Source organism: Neopsephotus bourkii, unplaced genomic scaffold (assembly GCF_033783945.1).
Source record: "Neopsephotus bourkii isolate Nb327-2 ecotype Australia unplaced genomic scaffold, CSIRO-AGI_Nbou_v1 NB_1615, whole genome shotgun sequence".
Lineage (NCBI taxonomy): Eukaryota > Metazoa > Chordata > Aves > Psittaciformes > Psittacidae > Neopsephotus > Neopsephotus bourkii.
In genome coordinates this window covers 3,539,922-3,564,108 of record NW_026902090.1, presented here as the reverse complement: position 1 = coordinate 3,564,108, position 24,187 = coordinate 3,539,922, and the positions used below count along the sequence as shown (strand labels likewise).

General features: G+C 41.0%; 1 protein-coding gene across 1 annotated transcript in view; it reads right to left on the bottom strand.

Moving 5' to 3' along the window:
* Window positions 1-24,187, bottom strand: part of SORCS3 (sortilin related VPS10 domain containing receptor 3) — a 302,919-nt gene that overhangs the window by 110,568 nt on the left and 168,164 nt on the right. The window contains exon 5 of the mRNA XM_061372631.1: window positions 2,521-2,594. Within this exon, the coding sequence (XP_061228615.1) occupies window positions 2,521-2,594 (74 nt within the window). The remainder of the gene's footprint in view (window positions 1-2,520; window positions 2,595-24,187) is intronic.

Genomic DNA, 24,187 nt, shown 5'->3' with positions numbered 1-24,187 from the left:
AGAGGTCTTACTTACTCTGCTGAGTGAAAGTTCACATCTCAACCTCATGAGTTCTGATACAATCGTAATTTTCTCCTGGCCTTCAAGTGTCTGTATCAGAGCTCTCTCAGGGAAGGTAATTACTTGGAAAGGTCTCCAAGAGAAAAGTAAAACCTCTCCCTGTCATGCTGCCTGATCCCATGAACCAGGGGAAGTCTATAGACTTCACAAACCCATTCACGGCAGCTTGAGAGATGAAAGTCATGCTTTGAAGGCAAAAACATTCAAGAAAGTCTGCCTCAGATAAAGTCAGCTGCGTTCAGATCAGATGAAGACTGTCCCATTTGATGAAGGATGCTTACCTGAGCCCCTATAAACAAACAATGCAGAACAGCACAAACAAGCAGCTTGGTCTCTGATTTTAGCATCTTCCTATCATTATTATTTAACCTTACCTGGAGGATTTAATTAAGAGGTTTAGTAACGTAGGATTTGACAGGCTGATGAACTCCTCAGAATAATGGCTCATGTCCCTTTGAAACTTACAGCTATATCTACTTTCTCCCTCTTTCACAGCCTAATGAAAAGAACCACCAAATTCCTGAAGCTAGTATTCTCCTTGCATTTCTTTTCCTGTATACATCTGACAAGCCAGAGCTTGTAAGCCATCACAGTAAGCTTTAAAAAGAAAGAAAGAAAAAAGGAAGAAATCAGCTAAGAAGACTTATCACATTCCAGAATTTCAACACCTCTGACCCCTGCATCACAAATTGGTTCAAATCTCTCTCACTCTGAGAAAAACCTAATTCATTCTCTTGGAAAATTTATCGTCAGTGGGACAATATTTCTCAGTGGAATAAAGATTCCTAGGTCTATGCCATACGAGTCTTAACTAAAGAAGACTTCTACGTTTTCTAAGACAGACACATAAAACAGACATATTAACCATTATTATATGAATGTAGAAAATAAACCACAACACAGCCTCTCCTTTAGAAAGATTTTCTGCTTTGTTCCACTTTATTTTCTAAGAAAGCCTCTCCCCTAAGCAAAACTGTACTATTTGAAGTGTAAGGTACCATTATCCCATAGGACCACCTATTCTACCCCTCAGAAGGATGCACCTGAAGAGGAGCTACACTCAGCTTTTTCATGTGCACCCTGCACAAAATGAAAGGATTTAGGATAGTTGGGTCAATCAACCACCTGCCATAAGAACATAACCTCCTTTCTTTCACTATGGAAATGTGAAACAGTAACGTGGTCAGAAAAGATTCTAGATCTTTGATACGTTTTGCAGGACCCTACAACTTCCTTTTCTTCATGTTCAAAAAACTTCTTATACTGTCCAAAATCCATAGGTACACTAAGAGAAATCTTCCTTGATGTCACAAAGCCGTGCTTTAAATGTGGGAGTCTAAAAGTGTTTAAAGAGATTTGCAGAAGGACCTAGGCAATTTGAAAACCCCATGAGGTATCTATCTCCACTGCAAGGTGTGGAAGTATTGCAGGTACAATCTATAGGTATGTTGGGCCTGGGTGTCAGATACTTTCAATGGTGTGAAAAAAATTCTATGATAATTTGACTCTAAGATATATACACCATGCTCTGCAATTATGAGTCAATTCTTAAAGTTGCCCAAGTCTTTCTTATTTTTACTGTTCAGAGTCTCTTTTCTTTAATATTATGATAATTTTTGGCCTTAAATACCAGGCACTTCTTTTAACTATTCACAGATTCTGCCAAGCAGCACTTCTATGCACACACCATCATCTGCATGTAAAAAGTACAGCGTTAAGAATCTGATTCAAGCCCCAATCCTCAATTTAACTACAGAAGAATATTGCTGGGTTTTCTCTTCTGCACTGAAGTCAATTCTTGGGCCTTCATGGAGGACAGAAGTTTGGAAAAGCCTCATCTGCAATAGAGAAGCCTGGAGACAGGAGCTAAATTTGTTTAATCATCTTTTTTTAAGATACTTTCTCAATTTCGTAAGCTGACACTTGGGAAATGGAAAGGAAGATAGTCACAAAGCAGTTTTTTAGCAAACTGTTTGTAGATTTTGGGCTCTCACCAGTCAGTAGAAAGGAAGTGGCTCCCCCAGCAGTTGCATAAGGAGGCTGGTCAAGAGCTCCAGCTCTGCAGAAAGACTGTTGTAGGCTAAAGTATCTCTTAGAAGGGTTGAAAAGTAGGAGGCCTAATGATCATAACTCTGTCACTGAAGCATTGGGTAGTTTCTCTGTCTTACTGTAGGTAGGTTATAACAAAGGAACAGAAGTTTTGCACTTATCAAATGACTTGCGGTAATCTGTACAAGACCCCACTGTTACCAAACAAGAAAGATGTACAAATATGGAGACTATAGCACCGCCAGATACATACTGTGGAGTATATAGTACTGATGATGACCAAAGGCAAGATTGGTCTTACTGTTCTTAATGAACTTAATGTTCAAGTAAAGCAACCAATCCCTTTAAGCTAGATGCCCTTCTTGCTTCTATGATCTGCTCAAAACAAACAAAGCCTGAGGCATAACTCACCAGTAAAACCTGTTTGGAGTGACCCGTTCATGCATTAGCTGCCATTTTCTTCCAAAGTCCATGGAGCTGTACAGCTGAAAAAGAGAGAGAGAGAAAGTTTAAGCTTTGAGGAAGAAGAGGAAGGGCTGCTGCTAAATAAAATATCCAAATCAGCTCAGATTAAAGGACAAAAATGGATTGTCCCTCATAATTATCGATCAGCCTCGCTGCCAGGAAAGGCTAATAAGGCAATCTCCTTCCCTCATATTCAACTCAGATTGAGCTCTTGTGACTCAAAAGCAGGTTGGCTCTTCCAAACCCTTTCAAACTTTTTTTGTGCTTCCTGATCTCAGCTGACAACACGTTCACTTTGGCCACCATATGACAACACTGGCAGTCCCCCTGGCTTTTTCAGCCCAACAGGAAGCAGGTGATTGATGACATGTAAATACCTAACATTAAACAGAATCAGAGACAAATTAGATCAGTTGACTGATGTGATAGGTAATGGCTCCATACTCAAGGTCATTTTATGGTGTTTATTACATCTCTCTTCTGTGTGGAAAGAAAAGGAGATTGCTCGTAATTTATGTCTTTTATGTTCAGACCAAGTTCTAAATTTTGAGATAAGTTAGAAATCAATCTGCTCATTGGTTAAACATTAAAGATAGTGAAGTGGCTCTTCTTGAAACCCAGATTTGCAATATAATCATAATTTTGAGTCCTTCTGGCTAACAAATGGCACAGCTGTTCCATGCAACTCCACACTAAGTCTCGGACACAGGTTTACTTCATGCAAACTCTGCTTAATGCCAGAAATACTGTTCTCCCCATTCTCCATATAATTAGTTTACTACCCACAATCTACTCACTCATAATCAAAGCACATGTAAGCTCCTTTTCTTGAACTCTGAGAAAGTTTGGTTCTTCAGAAAAAAAAAAGAAAACTTTGAGAAATAACAACTCTGTTTTACAACTAGATCACAGAGAAATAAATAGCAGGCAGTGTTTGGAACAGGATTTCAAATAAATTTAATCTGAAATAAATTCTGGCTTAATAAAACAAGGTTTGATTGCAGCCTAAGGAGGTAGATAACAGAGCTGGAAAAGTTAAATGTTTGTAATATCCAAATTTAGGTCCCTAATGGGAAAACGATATCATTTGAGAAAAGGTTCTGCATTTGATTTGATTTTGAGTAACTGAATTTACAAATCAGTGGCAGGTCCATGTTCAGATTAGAAGGGTTCACAACCTAGTGATGCGTATTATGGCACAGTTATGATGAATGGCTAACTGTAACTGGAAGATAAACTATATGCGCTCACACTGAATATTAAAGTTTTTTGAATGGGCAGTATATTTGACCACAGAGCTTCCACAGCCACATCAGAGCTGGACCACAGAACAATTTACAGAGGTGATTGGAAAGGGCTGTTTGAGCAGTGTCCAAAGCCTGAGGCAGCTGATTAATTCTTACCATGTTTGTACTCAACTACACAACCAAACCACTGTATAGATAACAAAAGGAAACAAAAAACTGAAATTCAGACCTCATCAATTATCTAATGCAACTGGTACATGTAAAGACAAAAGACTCAGTCCTTTGCATTTGTGCCACGGGAAGCCCAGTTTCTGCCAATGACAGCTCAAGCTGAATAAGGCACATGAGGGAAAAGGAGTTGGAGGCAGATATCCTCCAATGTTCCTGCCAAAATGGGCTCCAGTTATGTAGACTTCATTCCAACCAACATTGATGGGCCTGTGGTAAGAAATATTAGGAAATATTCTGTGCCCCATTTTCTTCAGGAGATCAGACATGATCTGAATTTCTGATTTGGCTGTAATTGGCACTGTCACTAGATAAGGTGAGATACTGCACTAAAAGCCCACATTATCTGGGCTTCCTCTGCTTTTCTAGTCAGACAACCACAGTGATAGTCTAAAATAATACAGTATAGAATCATTTGACCAAAAACGAATTATCTGTAGATAAAAAATAAAGCTTAGACTGACTGATGGTAGAAGGATTAAATTGAACTTGCAGCCTTTAGGTGATTTTGGATAAAGAGATAAGGAGGATATAATTCATTTCAAGAACATCTATTTATTTATTCACCTCCTTATTCCAGGCATTCACTTTGAATTTTAACCAGATGATTGAGTCTTAAAGCTGTATAACAAAACAATTCCTGAAAGGTCTCTCTGGATCAGTTCACTTTTCTAGTATTATTTACAGATGCAAATGTTAATGTTGAATTACTAAATAAAATATACAAAAAAGCATTTTCTAATACACATTAAAATTGAATACACATCTATGTACACTTTCTGCTCATCTCCTTTAGAAGAGATAACAAATTTAGCAGCAAGTACAGCAGATTTCAATGGAAATTATTTTGGCCTAAGGCTGAATACTAAGCAATGGAAAGAAATGAGGTTTGTTTGGTGCCAAGATCTTCCCTTTTTAAAGCCCTCTTCTGGCTCTTTAGAGATGACTAATCTCTGGCATTTCCTCCTACCACAGCATTCTAAAACACTGGTTCAAGAGGGATGGACTTAGCGTACCATGAGGGTGTACTGTGAGAGTATGCCTTTTCTGCAACCTCCTTATGTTATCTGACCTACTCTAATAAATGAAAAATTAAGACCACTATGGGTCTTTATGTTTGTATGGACTGGTCTTGTGCCTTGATGGTGCTAGAGTTGTACTCAGAGGACTTGACTAAGGAGCAAAATCCAAAATCTGGCTCAAGGCAAGGCTGACAAAATTCGCATTTTAACATGAACTCAGAATCCTGTATCTACCATCAAGGCACCTCAGTAACACAGTCACAGCACCCAAGTCAGTTCCAGCAACCTCTGCATCTATTTGAGTAGACAGGTACCAGCCTCCTAAAAGCTAAGGTGCTTTTGAGAACAAATACATAATATTCAAATTCCCTACTGAGCCCATGTGAATGATGCTTATGTACCCTTGCAGCACACAACAGGGTTTTTTACTAGGCATGACTCTATAATTTCTGCTTGCCTCCAGACTGGCATGTGACAGTGCCACAGGGCAGATGGGATTCAGGAAGGTGAAGGGGCCAGCACTTCATGTCACGTAAATATAACTTTTAATGTGCTCTCAGGCCTGAAGAAGCATCTAAAGTATTATGCTTAAATATAAGCCTAGTCATACCAGCAGGATCCAAGAGCTTCTCTGTTTTCACCCCTGGTTTTGGGGTCACATCAGTTGAGCAGTGCAGGTGCAGTCTTTGAGAATGGGTACTGAGCACAGGGGACAATCTGCCTATGCTCAGAACCTGCTTATACCTAACATTAAAAAAAGGCTGTACCATTCATGCTCGCAACATCTTGCAAAACAGTGCTAATCCATCTGTAGTTCTGCTTGATAACTGCAATAATGTACAAAGACTTCTCTAAACAAACAAAATATATCCTGCTGCTTTGGGTAATGAGGCAGGACTGTTAACAAGGAACATCAGGCCCAAAACTTTGTATGACTACTCAGAAGAAAATGGCAGTAATTAGGTAAAAGGTATTTCTGGCAGGGGGCAGCCAACCAACTCAAGAAACCCACTAACTCAAAAGAAGAGAAAGACTGAGCCTGCATGCCTGATTGCATGAGAAGTGAAAGGGACCTATAACCAATATGGGGTGGAATACTTATTAACAAGTTGTATAACTCTCAACCAATGGACAATAATTTGTCAAAATGTGTAAAAGCTTAAAATTATAATCATTGCGGTGCTTGATTTGTGAAGACTTCCACTGAGCACCCTGCATAGAATAAACAATGTCTCTTTTCTAAACTAGACTCTCTGTCTTCAGAAAGTGCCAAATCAGAAACACTATCAAGAAGGTAAATAGCAAATGTTTACCCAAACAACATCACAATACTCCACACTCAAGGGTGGTAGCACCAGACTTGTCACATCCACCAACACAGTCCTATGTTTTACCAAGAACACACAATTTGTGTGAGGAAAGACCTTGGCAACCTAAATGATACACAACTTTATTTCACCACAGGCCAGAACCTTAACTCATGCTTGTCTTGCTCAGCACAACACTGAATCATAAGGATATTACATACCACAGGCAGATTGCGGCTTCTGCAAACTCTAAGAACACTTGCAACATTTTGTTTAACACTGGCATTCTTCCCAAGATAAGCAGCAAGCCCCTTAAAGAGGAAGCTTTATCTGTGATGTCAGATTCTATGCCGCAAACATGTGTGACCACCAGAAAAAGCTGGAAAGGAAGGAGTTATACACACATGCACACATGCACAGTGTTGCATATGAAAAACATCCCCATGCTCTTGTAATTCTCCAGAACAAATTCTCAGGGTGACAGATCCCGCTGGCTTGTTTGGATGATCCTATTTGGGGCTGGGTAATTTGTTGTGAGTGGTTTATTTTCACAAAGAAAACTAGCAAAAAAAAACCCAAACAAAACAAAAGGATACTTTTACTGAAAAAGACAAACTTCTCTGAACTGGCACAGTGTGAGAAACTGGCCTGCTTATATCCCACTTACAGAAAGAGGGAAGGCAAATGAGCGATGAAGGCAAAACATGGAAACCATAGGAAGAAACTCAAACCCATAATGTTAGTCATCAATGTCTGAGCTAGTCACCAAGGCTCATTTTCAGACTGGCAAGAAACAGGCTTGGGACAAAATTTCCATACTAAGGTACACTTCTAAAATGGCTTATTATTCATGCTTTGGAACACCTCCATTCTCTTCCACAATTCAGCTGAGATTGATTTCATGTTGGGCTCCCTGTTCTCACGTTGACCTGCTTGGTCTTCATGGGGGAAGCAAGCAGAAGAATGAAGATTCAAGGCAAGCTGAAGAAAGGCCAAGTACACAGTCACTTGGGTACACTTTACCACAGAAAGCAGCACACTGAAGGCGTCATGTATAGATTGAAAAGCAGTAGACAACGGACTAAATAAATTCAGAGAGATTTGATATTTATAGACTTCTGTGCTCAAACACAGAAGAATTAGGGCATCAGGAGCATACATAAAAACCTTATATCCAAATAAACTCAAGTATCCTTTGTAGCTATGAAAACAGGCCTACTGGCCTGAGCAAACATCTGGTGAGAATCTCAATAGTTTCCTGTCTGCCAGCCAACCCTGGAACACAAATAATGGTGTCAGATAAAGTGAGGAAGAACAGCTGGACTATATGCACTTAAAAGAACAATTCATCTATTAGAAGCAAAATTTTGCTTCCCCCAGACAATACATCCAGCTGATGATGGAAAGATGTATTTGTATTATTCCAGCAATGTGAGAGTCAGCCTAGTGGTAATAACTGGGCAGCAGCTGACACATGGTAGCATGATGGAAGAGGAGGGGCAAATTAGCGTGGCCTGCCATGTCCTCAGAAGAGCATGATCCCAAGCAGTAGCTTGGATTGCTTACATGAAAAGATGGCTCTGATCCCAGAAAAGCACAAAAGCAAACTAACACCTTCTCAGCCAGAACTGGTGGGAAAAATCTACAAGATGTGGGGAGGGTTCCTGCCAAAAAAATCAAACTGTGACAGAAGAGAAATAAAATTAGGTCAACATTTCTGTGGCAAACTGGGCTCCATGCAAGCGGGCTGAAAAGAGTAACTCAGAAAAGCAAGTCTGTTGCAGGGTCTCAAATTTTCTCTACAGAGGGAAAATGATCACGATCACTGGAAAAATAGAGGCTTAGAAACAGAAAAAAGTAGTAAACCACTCAGAAAACTGAAAGGTGTTTTCTTTAGACTTCTGTGTTACTGGTTAAATTATGAAATGAGAAGAAGGTGGCATCATTACCATGTCATAAAGTTCATTCCTAGAAGGAAAATGGAGAAAAAACTCCCAACACTTTTCAGCCTCGAAGTATGGAACAGAGAAGCCATGTCTGACAACTGCTAAAGATGACACATTACATGGAAGAAGACAGCCGTATGCAACTGTATTGGGCTTGCATGACAAGGTTTTGGTAGTCCGGGGGCTACAGGGGTGACTTCTGTGAGAAGCTGCTAGGAGCTTCACTATGTCCAACATAGCCAATGCCAGCTTCAAAACAGACCCACTGTTCGCCAAGGCTGAGCCCATCAACAACAGTGGGAGCACTTCTGGGATAACGTGTAACAAGGGGGAGAAAAAACCCTGTGCAATGGCAGTCAGAGAGAGGACTAAGACTATGTGAGAGAAGAAACCCTTCAAGCACAAAAGTAAGTAAAGAAGGAGGGGGAAAGGGTTCTCCAAGTGCAAGATTCTGCTGCAGCCCATGGTGCAGACCATGGTGAGTCAGGCTATGCCCCTGCAGCCCATCCAGGTCCATGGTGGAGCAGATCTCTACAGCCCATGGAGAGCCCTATGCTGGGGCAGGGGTTGCCCAAAGGAAACTGTGACTCTGTGGGAAGCTGATGCTGGAGCTTTGGTGGGTACCTTGCTTTCAGTCAGGGTCAACCCACTACAGCACCAAATTCAAACTGCAGTGAGAATGCTTCAGGAGATGACAACAACATTTTTTCTGAAGGCACATGGGGCAGCTGAACACTTCAGGAGAGACATTTTGCAAGATCTTGGAACGATATTCTGTGTAGAATAAATGGATGGTCCTCATATACCCCGCTGTAAAGCAAGATCTTTTTTCCACACCTAAAATTAGACTTAAGAAGGATTTAATAAGGTTGCCCTTACTCAGGGAAAAAAATACAAAAACAAAACAAAGGAGCTTGCACCATAGGAGATAACTGCTCCAGCAAGTGAAAGCATATGTGTAATACTTGCATTTCTCCCTGTTCTTCTTTCATTTAAATCTAAAGTTACACCTAACCCTTCTCAACCACTGTAAGAATACTCCTGACAGTCAGATCCATCTAGTTACCAATCTCCCCACTTGCGGACCTTAGCCCAGAAATTCCAAGCTGACAACATACTCCTTTTTTCCTGCTTTATTTTTTCATCATTTGAAGATGGTGTCTTTTTCCTCCAGTATAGCTGACACTATTTCCCTATAACTCCTTATTCATACAAATAGTAATCAGATCCAAAATCCCCAAGGAATTAAACTTGGGATAGTAACCTGCTGAATAGCCAAGGCTGACCCAAACATTTCCATTTAATACCCACAATGCAGAAGCATTTGCCCTTACTAATTTTTTCATTTGAGATGTCAGAATATTGTGATTTTACTACCTGTCATAGTCCCACATGCTAAATCCACTTGTGGAGACCCTCTACAACACTCCTGCAGCCATCCGCTGCCCTCAGCCACTGGTGTGACTTTGGGAGCAGAGCAGACAGTGAAATGTCACCAAAGCAGAGCAATAAAAGACAGACAACAGAATTGAGAAGAACTGGATAAGAAGACAAACAGGACAGATTTCGTGTAGCCATGAAGACAGCAGTCAGTACTACAGAAACATGTCCTATTTCTATACCACTTCTTCTGTCTTAACCTTCCTCACCTATCTTCCATTCCTTCATTTTGGAAAAGAGGTGGATACCCCTGCCTTTCACAGCACCAGTGCAATATTTAAGGTGTGGGATCTATGCAGCCCCCTGTGTCAGGCTCTTCTGTGAGGCAGGACATGTTACTTGCAGCACAACAATGCAGGACTCAAGTCTAACACGCTTTACTTGGGTGGCTGAAACTGGGTGAGGAGCAACCCTTGCCATGGGAGCAGCTGTGTTACAGTAGAAGTGCTTCTGGACCTTTAGAGAAGAGAAGAGAAAAAGGGGCTTCTCACTCTCTTGCTATATGATGCTGGAAATCACAATTCAGGTAAGGCATCCTTGGCAGCTCCACATGAAAGAACCTAAAAATAGATCCTTCTTCTCAAGCCAAAATATTTGTGTAGCAGCTGGTGGAGCTGAGCTTAGGAGAAAAACCTCTACCAGCACCGTATTTATGGGCTTTGCTTACACACAGTTGTAAAAACTAGTAATTGCAATGAAAACAAACGAACCAGTTTATCTCTCTGCTTTGATTTCCTTTCCAGGCAATTAAAGGTTGGATCAACAGACCTCATTACAGCCCAAGGTTCTTCTCTAGTATGGTACAACCAGATTAGGCACGGAAAGAGAACATGTCCAGAGACTGCTGCATGTCTGAAATTCACCAGAGCTGCTCATACACCTACAGATGTTATAGAATAGAAAATTCACTGGAAATAGACTATTTTGATGGGAAATTGGTCTAGAAATTAATTAAATACTAAATGCATTTCCATTATCTGTTTCAAAAAGGAAAAAAACATGTATCAGAAGCTGTGAGGTTCTATATGCATTTAAATATCTAATAATGAAATATTTTAGATGCTGGCTGGCAAATGTAAGTCTTCAGACAAAAGGAAACTCAGATTTCACACTACTGTTAAAGGAACCGGACAGGTATCACCTGCACAAAGCCCAAACACTTTGGAAACACCCAGCTTCATGTTGTAATTGTATAGCTCAACCCAGACATAACTTACAAAGAAACCTAGTTGTTTAAGACAGTGCGCAGATGTTATGTTTCATGGTTTCACACTGCAGTTTGCTTAAACCTGATGCTCAAAGCAAGACTTGCCGCTCTCTGCTTCTCCACTTCATCTCCGAGAAAAAGAGGAAAGTGGATTAAACTGGTGAAAAAAGTCCACTCAAAAACCTTCACGTTTCAATTTGCCTTAAGCCTGCTTGGTACTGAGCATACCCAGCCAAAAATTTGCCATTTCTGCTGAGAGGACAGCATATCTTTTCTACTGTGTTGCTGGTCTGTAGTGGAACAAGAAGTCCAGATACAGCTGCAACAGGAGCAGTGACATTAATGTCACTAAAGAAGTTAAGGCATGTTTCAGAGTCCTGGGTGAAAAGTATCTTCTCTTTTTCCTACTTTCTCCCCACCTCCAGATATGCTGGAGTGGCTCAGAACCAAGGTGAAAAGTATTACTTTGAGGGTCTTTTTCTTAAACTGAAAATCTGGGGAAAACCATGTTCACTTTGGTCAGTCAAAACACATTTCAATCATTTCTAAATAATTTAGTTTTAGCAACTTGCAGTAAACACTATAAATAGAAATGCCATTTTGAGGGGAGACTAACTTTTTTGATTGATTGTTTATTCCTTCATGACATTTTAAGCACTTCAAATCATCTCTGTAGTGTGGGGAAGGGCTAAAGTTGAGCAATATGTTGGCAGTGACCCCTTTCTGATGAGTGTTTGATCAACAAGCTTTATTAAAAATTAAAGACATAAAAGGTGAAAAAAAACCCCAACCCAATAGAAACCAAAAATCCCTACTTCCAGAGTCTGAGAAGAGACTGAGACATAACAGATGAGGCAAGCAGCGTGCCATGCAGGGTGACAGTTTTCCACATCAGCAGTGCAGAGCAGAGATAGAGAATAGAAGGGGGCATGGACACAGAACAGGGATGGGAAGGACAACACTGGAACTGTGAAGAGACCAGAACAGGATGGAGGTGGCAGAGTTGCCTCTTGCTATCAGGATCTACAAGGTGCAGCAGTATTTCTTTGACAGACATCCAACAGGTTCAGACAGAGGCAGAGGAGGGTTGCAGGCTGTTCCTGTTGTACCCAGGTGCTGCTTCACTCTCTTTTTCCCTAGAATCAGCTCTTTAACAGTGACAAAAGATTAAATCAGCTCTAACGGCTGCTGGCTTTTCTCTCTCCAAGCCAGGCTGGGCCCTTACCCAGCTTCTTTCTAGCTTAAAAATCTTTAGGCAGCTTTTGGTCTGAGGTCTGTACTAACCATGTAGATAAAGCCAGCGGTGAGGTGCAGGTCAGCCTTCACCAAGGAGCAATGTGCCCTTGCAGCCCAAGAAGAAAATCTTGTTTGCTCCTGGGGACTCCACACTGCAGCCCTTTAAAAGCCCCTTCTTACACTCCCATCAATGCCTACACTCAAAGTTTAACAATAAGGGGAAATAAATGGGAACTACATGTCTAATAGCAATATTTCTCATTCAAATGTGCTTTATTGTGTGATATATGCCTTTAATTACAGTGCAAGCATATGGGTACATTTGTTGCTACAGACCTATCTTTCATGTTTATTGGGCATAAGACTACGACGTGCAAAACAGGAGATGCTCAGGCATTAGCCAAAGTGAGACATAAAAATACAATCACATGGTTGGCTCTTCCTCTCCTTCCTTTATAAACCCTGTGGCACTATCTGTAGGGTAACCTCTACATTATGCAGAACAGGATTTAATGGAAGAGCATTTTTTTCAGACTAGCAAAAGAAAGATTTCACACCACCAAACAACCTCCCAAATTCATGTGAGATTTTGTTATTTCTTCATTTCTGAAATTGTATATGTTTCTGAAAAAAACATTTCTGAAATTGAATACAAGGGCATTAATGAAAAGAATTTGAAACTGCATTTAGAGCAGCATTTTATTCTGAGATGTAATTGTCGTTCATGTAACAAATTTCACGCGGCTTGAAAGAAATAAATACAGTTTAGGCTCAAGCAGAACATGTAATTTTGGCAAAATTAAAGCAACATATTTTGCTCCAGGTTAAATCGTATTTCAACACACACACCCACCCCTGACATCCAATTCAGCTTCAATTTTCCATTCAGCAGTATTTTTACAGGCAAGGGATGTTATTCAAGACAGATTCCAAGTTATGGGACACATCACTTTTCAGACATGGGCAGACACACACACCTAAAACTAATGTAGTGAAAATGCTGTAAAGTTAAGCTACTCCCACGCTGGGTCAGCCCTGGCTGGTTTAGGTGTCCATGCTCCCCATACAGTTCTCATCTCGCTAGCTGAAGAGCAGCAAACTTCACATGTCCTTAAGACCTGCACCCCACTTCTTACTGGTGGTGTGCAACTCTATTCCCTCATAAAGTCAGAGCAGTCTTACAAACTGTCCATATTCTTCTATTCCATTCATCTATGAGGATACTTTGCCCCCTCAGCCTGAAGCCATTTATTTTGTCAGGGACTGACAAGACGAAAGGAGGGATTGTTGAAAATGTTTAGTGACCACCAACTCATACCTTTCCTAAGACAGGAACTCAGCTGGGATCTTGCCAGATTTTAAAAGCTGACAAATAGCTCTTGTCATCCTCAGGAAAAGTGAAGAAATTGCATTGCACTGGCTCATTGTGCCAAGCACATTTCCTATGAGCACCTAAAATCAGGGCAAGCAAAGGTTGAGCTATACAAAAGATACACTTTCTGATGACTGAGGAAGCTTGTGGCTGGGCACTGAATAAAGACAGGCTGCTCCAATTAATCCGCTCTGATCTCACCCTTCTCTGCTGGTAGAGATTGTTGCAGCCTTTGTGTGTGCACACACAGTAACAAAGCTGTGAAGCTGGAGGGTTTGCTCTGCTCAGTGGCATTAGCACATCAACCCAGCAGGTTCATGAGCCAGGGCTATTCATTCAGTGCAGCTAAGCACTTTGCTCTCCATGGTACAGGTTTCACTCAGTCTGAGGCAAAGCTGTATACACTACGAAATGCATAACAGGCACAAGTGCCAGATAACTTGGGGACAAGGTAATAACAGAAGTGACCCAAGAAAAGAGATTGAAGAACTGAATGTGTAGAATTTCTCCTGGGATTGCAAAAAGGAAGCACAGAACTGTCCACCTGTATGTAAATAGGATAACACCAAGGAAATGGGAAGCTTTGAATCCCAGCATGGGTGAGAAGGCAGAGACAGATATTTCTAATCCTTAGAAACCCTTCCTAGATACACTTCAAAAACAGATCAATACAAGCATTGCAAATACAAATTTTTAATCATTTCCTTTCCATTTTATTGCTGGTGTCTAATACTTTTGGCAACGTAGTCTGAATAGCCATATTCTCAGCTCTGCCTATTATGAGATCCGTAAGTCAGGAAGGATGGCACAACTGGCATTTCACTGGATTTACTCTAGCTGGATTCTGCCACTTGGTCTTACAATAGGCTTCTATGGGCTTCCACAACATACTATGCTACTTCCAACTCTTTTGGTCATTGATATGCCCCCAGTTTCATCCAGAAAGGCTTCTGGGAAGCTACAGTGGATGAAAATACATTTGCTGTATTCCTTAGGAAGTTCTGTGCTCTATACTGCCTGGGACCAAGGCCAGATACTGGACCAAATCAGCTCACAGGAAGGCCCACCATAGTTAATGGGAGTCCTTCAAAAGAGAACACAGATGCTACCTACAGGACAACTATGACCGTGAAATAAGTTCTGTATGATAAAAAGTTTATCAAAACAAAATAGAAAACTTCAGCTTCTGACATTGTTGAAGATGGAGCTTCAGCAAATATCTCTTACCCAAACACCCTACCTCTTGTACCGTCTTCTACAATTCATTCTTTTAGGCCATCTTCATTATCATGAGCTTGTCATATCCTACCCACTCATAAATCAAGAGAAGTACAGTTTAAGATTAAATGGTCTGTACACATCTTGATTTGCTGGATGCTCAAGTGCCAAAGCAACCCTGCTTCTGCAAGCTTGAACTCATCACATATTAAAGAAACTCAGAGTTTTCAGCCTTATTCTCCTACTCCCCAGCCAACTCTGGTCTCCACCAGGGGCTCTGCTAGCTTGAAGATGTTCTCCAGTACAGTTCTTCAGATAAGACTCTTAAAATTCTGTGAGGTAATTCAGTTCAGCTGTAGCTAGCCAAAGTTCTCACTGGCCAGATTCCCTGGCAATTCATGCATTGACAACAGGCAGCTACTGAAGGGAAAAGCAGAGTCTGATCACACAGGCACCTATCTCTACATACACACAGCCAAGCCAGAGATCACATGTGGGAAGGGATTTCAGATCTGGGAAGTTCCAGTGGAATATCCTTCCCTTCATCCTGAACAGCAAGTGATCTCATGGAAGACAAGAGGTGGTGTCCCTCCTGCACTTCACAGTGATTCAGCTCACCCAGGTCCAAATGTGCAAGGGAGAATGACAACACCACCCACGCTCAGCATGAAGGACAACATATGGATGGTTACAGGAGGAACCCAAATGAACAGCATCATTGTAAATGCTCACCATCATCAGGAACAATTTAGCCTGACAGTTGTAGCAGAAACTGTCACTGCACTGAGGCATCACTGCCAGAAAAATCACCAAATGAGGAAGTCGCATGTTTGAGGGATCCCTTAGGGCTGCTGGGCATACACTGTTTACGCTGCCATCTCTGATTCATCCATCACCCAGTTCTTGCAGTCAAACAGTGCAAAACTGTACCTTTGGAATAAATGAATCTGCAACTGCAGATCACATGAGGAAAAGGAAACTCAAACCTAACCTCTCTCAGCAGTATTCTAGGTTCCTAGGTATTATTCTGTGGTACCTATGTTTAAGGTATTTATCCCATTTAATTCAAACTCTAAGTACCTTCAACTCGTCTTATGGAACAGAGTGAAGAAACACCCACCCACTCACACCCTCAAACCCAACAACAGGTAAACCCAATCTAAGGTAACAACAAGTCACCAAACTTGATATAATATAGCTTTAATTCCTGAAGCTAACCAGTTTATAGCTATGGTACAGCATAATTTATTAGATCAGGGAAGGCTGCAGAGAAAAAGTAAAGCAGACTTCTCTGTGCTGTCACTAGAGAAAAAACATAACTCATGTATCTAGGGAAAATCAGACTCAATTTTGCAGCAGAACTTTCAGGCTTGTCATATTTGTGCCATTGGGTATGTGTGAATAACTCGTGTGGACTTGCACTGAGATCTGAGGACACCAACTGGCCTGAAGCAAGTGCTGTGTTAGAGGACAAAACCAGAGTCCCTTTTTCGGCAGCAAAACTTTTGATGACATTATTGTTCCGCTACTATATAGCAGGGAAGTCCCCCTGGGTACAGTATATTCTGCTAACGTGTTATTTGTACGTGCTGTTATCTCTTGAACATTGCAAGTATAAAATGCTACTAAATCTACATTCAGACTGTTTATGATCACTGAGCCTCTGGCAGAAATGAGATGCCCAAGGTAGAAGTCTGTTGGAAGGATCAGATTTTCCTCCTTTTGCACTACAGAATCCCAAGGATTTTCCATAAAACTTTAAGTTCTGTCATTTGTTTGTTTTACCAATTGTCCTTCTCTCAAAAATATCACACTTCATTTTGGTGCCCCAGCTCCTCCTTTTATCATACCCACAATACTTCAGATGTGCCAAAATTTTACTGCATCATGCCCCAACTTTCAGTTTATAGCTACCCATGGTCCTATAAAAATCAACTGGGCACAAACCTAAAGAATTTTATTACACTGGAAGAACTTCTTGTAACTGCCACAAAACTGTTGTGGGGCTTCTATTGCAAAAACAGAACAGGCCCACAAGTGTGTACATATGCCACGCAAAGAGGCCACCAGTCTTCTTTCAGACAACCTGGATGGAAGACCAGGTTGAAATAGGAACCAAAATGCAACTGAAGATGTGCAGCATTTGTAATGATGAATAAAAATCTCTCTTAGAAGCATAAATGGCCTGCAGCAGAACAGTGTTAGAATCAGGACATTATTTAAATCTTGTACTTCCACCCCCCCCCTTTTTTTTACAGATAAAGCATCAAGTTTTATTAATTTTGAGGAAATGTTTGAAAAAGTATCCCCAAGCTGTCCTCAGTCAAAGAAGTATCAAGAAAGATTTGAGAGGACAACTAAAATTATTCAAACACTTTCCTGATGTTTTTTTCTGCCAAACTCATGACTTTCAAGGGATCTTCCAAAAGCTTGGGATTTCTAGTTTTTGAGGTGTTAGAGCAGAAATACAGGCACTGGCCTCTGTTTTCACCACTAAGGCAATGAGCATGAAAAGCTGAAACACACTGAGTTACCATTGAGCGGATATATATTTGAATTATCCATGCTTACTGTGAGGACAAAGGATTTGCAGCTTTTCCCCTGGCACCTTTATTCCCCAGAATAATATTGAGCACATGCAGTTTTTATCAGAAGACAAAAAAGAAAGGGGGGGGAGAAAAGTGCTAATTTTCATATGTCAAAGTTGAACAATGGAAACAAATAGTTGCCTTAACACGAGCAGTAACTTGCACAAAGGCAGACAAGCCCAGAGACTCCGCATCACTCAGCAGGTAGGCTTTGGGGAAAGAAACCCTGTACACTGGAAGGAATAAACAACATCTTGTTTTCTGCGAGAAGAGAATAACATAGGTGTTTTCAGGCCAGATCCTCCAGTGATGTAAACCAGCATTTCCCTGCTAAAATCAATGGACTCATACTGGATTTCAGCTGCTACACATGTGACCACACACATCTTTTGTTAACCAGCTCAGGTGTGCTATTAGATGAGAACATGATCCATTTCCCTGCTGAAACCAAGCACTGGAGGCAGTGATGGTTTGAAGGGATTCAAAAAGGGAAGCCAGGAGAGGGGAGAGAGAAACCTATTTGCAAGGGGAAATCTGAGACGAAACTAGGGCCCCATACCAGCTTCCAGTATTATAGACATCTATTTCACACAATAGCCACTATATTATTTGAAATTAAATGCATAAGGTTTTTTAGTATACTGCTGTGCTACGGTATGAAAGAAGGGCTCTCTCTGCCCTGTGGCACATTTACAACTGATGTGAAATTCCTGCATGGGGTCCCCATCCCAACACCACTGGAAATTATGCTACAGCCAGAAACCTGAGGAGAAGTTAGGCTGCAAAAAGAGTGACAATTCTATAGGGCCACCTGAGACAGTGGAAAGGAAAGCAGAACATGATTTTGGAATTCTGGATAACGTTGCAGCTCTGTCACTGGTTAGCTGGCTAACCTGGCAGAGCTCACTCATTCTTCCTGTGCTTCAATTTCCCTTCAGCCCCTCTTACCACCTAATTTACTCTGTCACTGTGTGGACAACCATGAAGCTGTGATTTCTGAGCCAGTCAAATACCCCTTGCATGACAGTGGTAGGCAACATGACCAGAGCATGACTGTGGTAACACTGGAACTGCTGGATAAACCAGGTGGTTCCTCCTGATATGGCACACCTGCACCTACTAAGAACTGATGGTGAAAAAAATCCCCAGAGCATCCTGGGATTTACAAAATCTAGTTATGCTTCACAGAAGAGTGGTGGAGAGGAAATATCAGCTCCTGCCTGCTCCTTTTCTGGCATTTTTTTTGGTTCTTAGATATGCATCTCTCAGCTGTATAAAAAGATTTTGATAAAATACAACAACAATGTCCTGTTAAATGGGTGTGACTTGCCCAGCAGGAAAGCACCATGCAGATATTGCCATCATAGGAAAAGACCCTCAGTGAAATCAAGTCACAACTGCTCTGTGTGGTCTAGAGCCAGCTCACAGGATATGATGACCTGACTGGCTGCACATCCTCAATTGCAATGGAAAGCATAACTACAAGAGCAGCTAGCAGTAAAACAGCAGCAAAGGATTTGGTCCTTGGCATTGTCAATGACAGGCAAGACTGTGTCAGAATCAGGACTGTGCATTTCCTAAAAGCTCCCATTCCTGGATGATTCTCATGCCCCCTTCCCAAGTACTAGCATTTTTTTTCAGTTTATAGAAATATGCCAGAGGTTCAGCAGCTGCTAACAGGAAGCTGAAACACCTTGATTTAGGGGCAGAACTGAGATCAAAGGACAGCCTGCTGCCTCCAGGCTTGCTATTGCTGCTCCTGACTGTGAGCTCCCACTCTGACGCATGGAAATGCATTCCTCAGGAAGCACCCTCACAGACTGTCCCTGTTCTTGGTTCCTGATGAAGTAACAAAGAGGCATGTGCAGGTGCTTGCATGGGAGGGAGGACTGTACCTTGACCTCTCAGCATCATCGATCCAGTTGGCTGCCTCAAGGACACTGGTCTATCCCATCCCAGTCATCTGTCTTTGAGGACATTAAAGTATTGTCTTAAATAGCCCACTGCCATTCTAGTGTGTAATACTTCCAAACAGTGAGGTCTTGTATTGTCAAGGCAATGTGCAAATACTAATTAATGCCACCATTAGCCAGACAGAAAAAACAGTCCCTGTCAGGCAGGCTTCCAACAGTCCTCAGCTGCCTGAATCACTGACATTAATGGAAGCTGCTGGGTCCCAAATCCTTCTGGATAAAGCATGACTTTTCTTGGTTAACAAAACGTAACAGCTTCTTAATCAACATCTTCCAGAAAGCACTCTGGATCCAAGGGAATGAAATAGTGTCCCTCTGTATTGAAATCTACATGCCTACAGTCATAATTTCAGGTGTTGGCAGATCCATCTTCCCCAAGCTACAGCTTTAACATCCTGAAGCATTAATGAAAGTTAAGAGACCAGAAAAACCCAAGAGAGTGTAATTACCTAAAAATCCCAGCACTAAAAGCCCATACATGACTTGTATGTCATTGCAGGCACTTTTCAATAGTGAAAGCCTGTCTTTAAAACCACTTCAAACCCTAATGTGTAAAAGCTTCCATACTTACAATAGGCCTTAATCTACAAAAGCATTCATGCATAATCTTAATATTAGGCCCAGCTAAACCAACTGGCCACTCTGAGGTCAGGGTCGCCTTATATCCATTAGGTTCTACATTTTACAAGTAGTGCTATTTAAAATTAAAATTCCATTACAATTCACATATTTATGTTAATTTTCACAGGCTCCTCTCTTTTAGCTGTGACACTGCTGGCAAAATTAATCCTGTTGTTCTTAGGCCTGGAATATTCCCATTTCTAAACTCAAGCACCACACTAAGTCAGTGTAATGAGAAAGGAAAGGTACCAGGCTGAAGCTTTCCATGGTCAGCAGACATCTGAGTGGAGTCAACAGCTGAATTGTGCTCTTTCTTCAGCTGAAAGTGTATCATCTATAATGTTGCCATCAGGTCAGGGAAATACTGAGACAGAGCTTTGAAAATCAATATGGAAGGCAAAGAAAAAGAGGAAAAATAGAGAAAGAAAAGGAAAAAAAAAAAGGCCAAGGAAACCCTTCTGAATTCATCTCATTTCATTGAAGCAGCCTGGTAGGTAACTCATATCTACTCAAATGAATTCTGATAAACAAAACATTGGGAATTCCATCTTTGCTTGCACATCATACTTGTTCTCTCCTCCAAGGCAGGGGTCATTATAACCTGCAGGCACGACAGCAAGAACTAGGGACTTAACATTTTTTGTTGCTTTGATCATATTTGAATCATATCCCACATAATCTATTTTGCACACATCGAGACAGCAGGGTTGGTTTCAAGTCCCCTAATCCCAGCTAATATAAGAAATACTTACATCTCAGCAAAGGAAATTACTTCCTTGACAGTCAGTGGAAGCCTAGTCAATACAAATGAGTCTAAGGTACAATTTACCTCATCCTAAAACAGTCACCTACATTTGCTTCCAGAGATCAATCAACACTAACATTCAGTAGATCACCACCAACTACTCTGTGCAGCCACAGCACCCAATATAGCTACACATTGCTACATTTTACATCTTTACAGTCAGGCAAAATAAATCATGCCCCAAGTGTTCTTATTCTTCAACTTCCTTCATTCCTTCACATTTATTCCCATCTGGTATATTTATAACCACCTCTCACCCCACTTAGGCTCAAGATAAAATCAATACGCAGCCATGATTTAGCATGGCCAAGGAATAAACCACAGAAACCCTGGTTTGTTACACAATAAAATAGGTTGCTTCAGGAGAAGAGCATATTTAAACATCAAATGTGTCTTGCTCCATTTATCTCTGTATTTTCCTTTTCAACATAAAACCTGTTCATGAAGTATCTATAACATAAATAACAAGTAATAGGAAAGTCTGTTCTATCTAAATCAAGTTTCATGAGCAGTTACTTTCTTCTTGCTACCACATATCAACACAAGCCCAAAGTTCACTATTTTGCTAGGACAAAAGTCATAGAGCCAGGGTTACATAATTTTATTTCTCATCTCCTATTAAAACTGCCAGGCTTACCATAATCAGAATGATAAATTCAGAGTCATACGTCTTCTTCCCTACAGTAATGCCCATCAATACTTCAAATGCAAACAATTGTGACATTTGACTTTATAAAAATTACCTGCTGCACCAACACCACTTAATTAAATCATTTTAAAACTGCTTTTGTTACACTTAATGAATGATATATTATACTGCAATGAAACATGCAGCAATACAAATACTTCACAATGCTAACAATTAAGGCTCACTTCACTTACGGCAATTGACAACACAAGTACTCCACTTCATTCAGTTTGTGCATTCCAAATGAACTGGTTAGCGAAAAGAGTGCTTCTTTGCTAATGAGTTTTGTAATCAAGGCATCTATTTTAATTTCAAATTGCTTAGATTGGGGGAAATTGCTGAACTAAATGACTGGTTCTAATTAGGATTATAAAAATATTCATCATGCAGCAGAATTAGTGCAAGGTCTTCATTTCCCTACATCTGCATATAGCTTTAGTTTAAGAGTGGGAAAAAAAAAACCCTCCTGATAAATTGTCTTCCTTTTAATGAATTGAACAAACACTATATCTGTTTCTGTCGTCCTTTCATTTAAAGGCACTGATACATATTCATGGTTTGTAAATGAAGTTAAGTGATTTCGATTCTTCATTACCATATTGAAGAAGAGACTTCTGTAAATTACTCTTAAATATTCCTAATCCCAAGGGTTTGGTAGGGTTTTTGGCTTCTTTTTTGCTTGTGGGTTTTGTTTTGTTGTGGTTTTTTTTTTCAACTTAACTAACATTTCAGTTATCTGTTTGATAGAGCCCTGCCTGCCTGGGAGAGCTGCTGGCAGGTGGCTTGTCCAGTGACAGACACACGATATGTTTGTAGAACCTGATGTTCTCAGAAGAGCATTCAAAAGGCAGAGAGATGAAAGGCTTATTTGTGGTTAAGTCATGGGAACAGAACTCTATCTGGGTTCAGTTTCTGACTTTGTTCTACTCTTCAGTGGTAGTTAGGCAATGAAACACTTTAATGACCTGTGCCTGAATACACTATGGATACTCCAGGGACAATGCTTTGTCTGTCAGCTTCATGTTTAATTGTAAGTTCTGTGGGGCAGGGATCGCTTTTTAGTATGAATGTGTAATACAATGGACCAGACAGTATGGTAAAGATTTCTATGAGCAGTTACTGTAATATGGCTTGTATTAAACACAAAACACTAAGTGTTCCTTTACAGCTGGGTAACATACTCACTTTATTTCATTCATCAGCATTATAGGCTTGTAAGAGTAATTGTTATTATGTCAGCTTCCTCTATTTCTTTTCTCTTTAGGTGAAGAAAAGAATGAGGTAGCTGTGCCTCCAGCTTCACACTGCAGGGTGCTCAAATGTCCAGTGACTGACATAAGATAAATCTGAAAGCTGAGTATTGTATCCATAGGACTGGAACCATAGTCATAGTGCTGTTCAGGTATCAATGAGCCATGATGAGAAATCAGCCCCAGTGTGTTCTCCCACATCATACAAGAAAATGGCAATTCTACCATGAGGATTCACACAGACTCTGCTTATTTTCCTTGTTAAATGTAATATTCACATCTTCCTAAGAAAAGCTGAGTTTTTCCCAAGAGGTGCAGTCTTAGGCTGCTGCTGATAAAACGAGAGATTGCTCACACTTCTGAAAACTACAGGTACATCTAAATTCCAGGACCAGGACTGCTGCTGAGAACCAAGTGACAGTTCTGGATGTCTGCTGATTTATATCAAAATGAGATGTTAACCAGCCATCTCTCTTCATCAACTCCTTACCTCAGTTCCTAAGGAAACAAAACCTAGAGGCCTGGACTGGAGTCATGTCTCACTTCAGACATGCAGCAGCACACACTGTTTAATTTCAGCACGATTGCAGTATGCAGCTGCTACCTTAGAATCACACTGTCCAGCAATTAGGAATTCCAACTCAAAGTGCAATATCTTCACCTGAACACAACCCTGAAGTCTTCAAGTGCCTAGGTTTCCATAAGAGGTACAGAAATATCTGAGACTGGGGCTGAGGCACTTGCTGGGAATGAAGGGGAATACAATTCCCTAGTGTGTGCTAAAGAAGCTGAGCAGAGCAGGTGGAGGAGCTAAGCCTGAAACCCCACAGCACTGGCTCTCCTTGAGACACAAGGATCAAGGGTCCTTCAGGGCACTGAGGGGTCTTTTAATGGCCCAGCTCAGTGACCTACCAGGACAGGAAAGGAAGAGATGAGCTGTTTTTTTCTCCCAGTGTGTATATATAGAGGTCTGGCTTTATTTTATGTACCAACTCCTCACAAGGAACCACATGGAGAGGACAAAAGGCAAGGGGTGTAAGTTGCAACAGGATAGGCTGCATCTAAGAAATGTTTCATTATAAGAGGTTTCATCATATGAAAGACATTTTTTACACTGAGATCAACCACTGGAACCTCCCCTGCAGGGATGTACTGGAGTTCACTTACTGGAGGCTTTCAAGACATGACTGCACAGGGTGCTAGGCTCCCTTTCCCACAAAGGTGGACCAGACGACCTTTTGAGATCAATTCCAACCCAGGCTGTTTGAGTCTACGAAACCAGCTCATCACAAAGTATTCCAGACAAAGATGGATGACTGCCATACAGTGCCTAAAATGGACGAGTGATAAGGTACCTATGTTTTAAGAAGAACATGAACCTAGCCTTGTACTTCTCTCAGCAAGTCCCACTGGATTTCTTTGGCAGCACCCTACCCAATCGGACAGTGTCCAAAAACCCCCACCC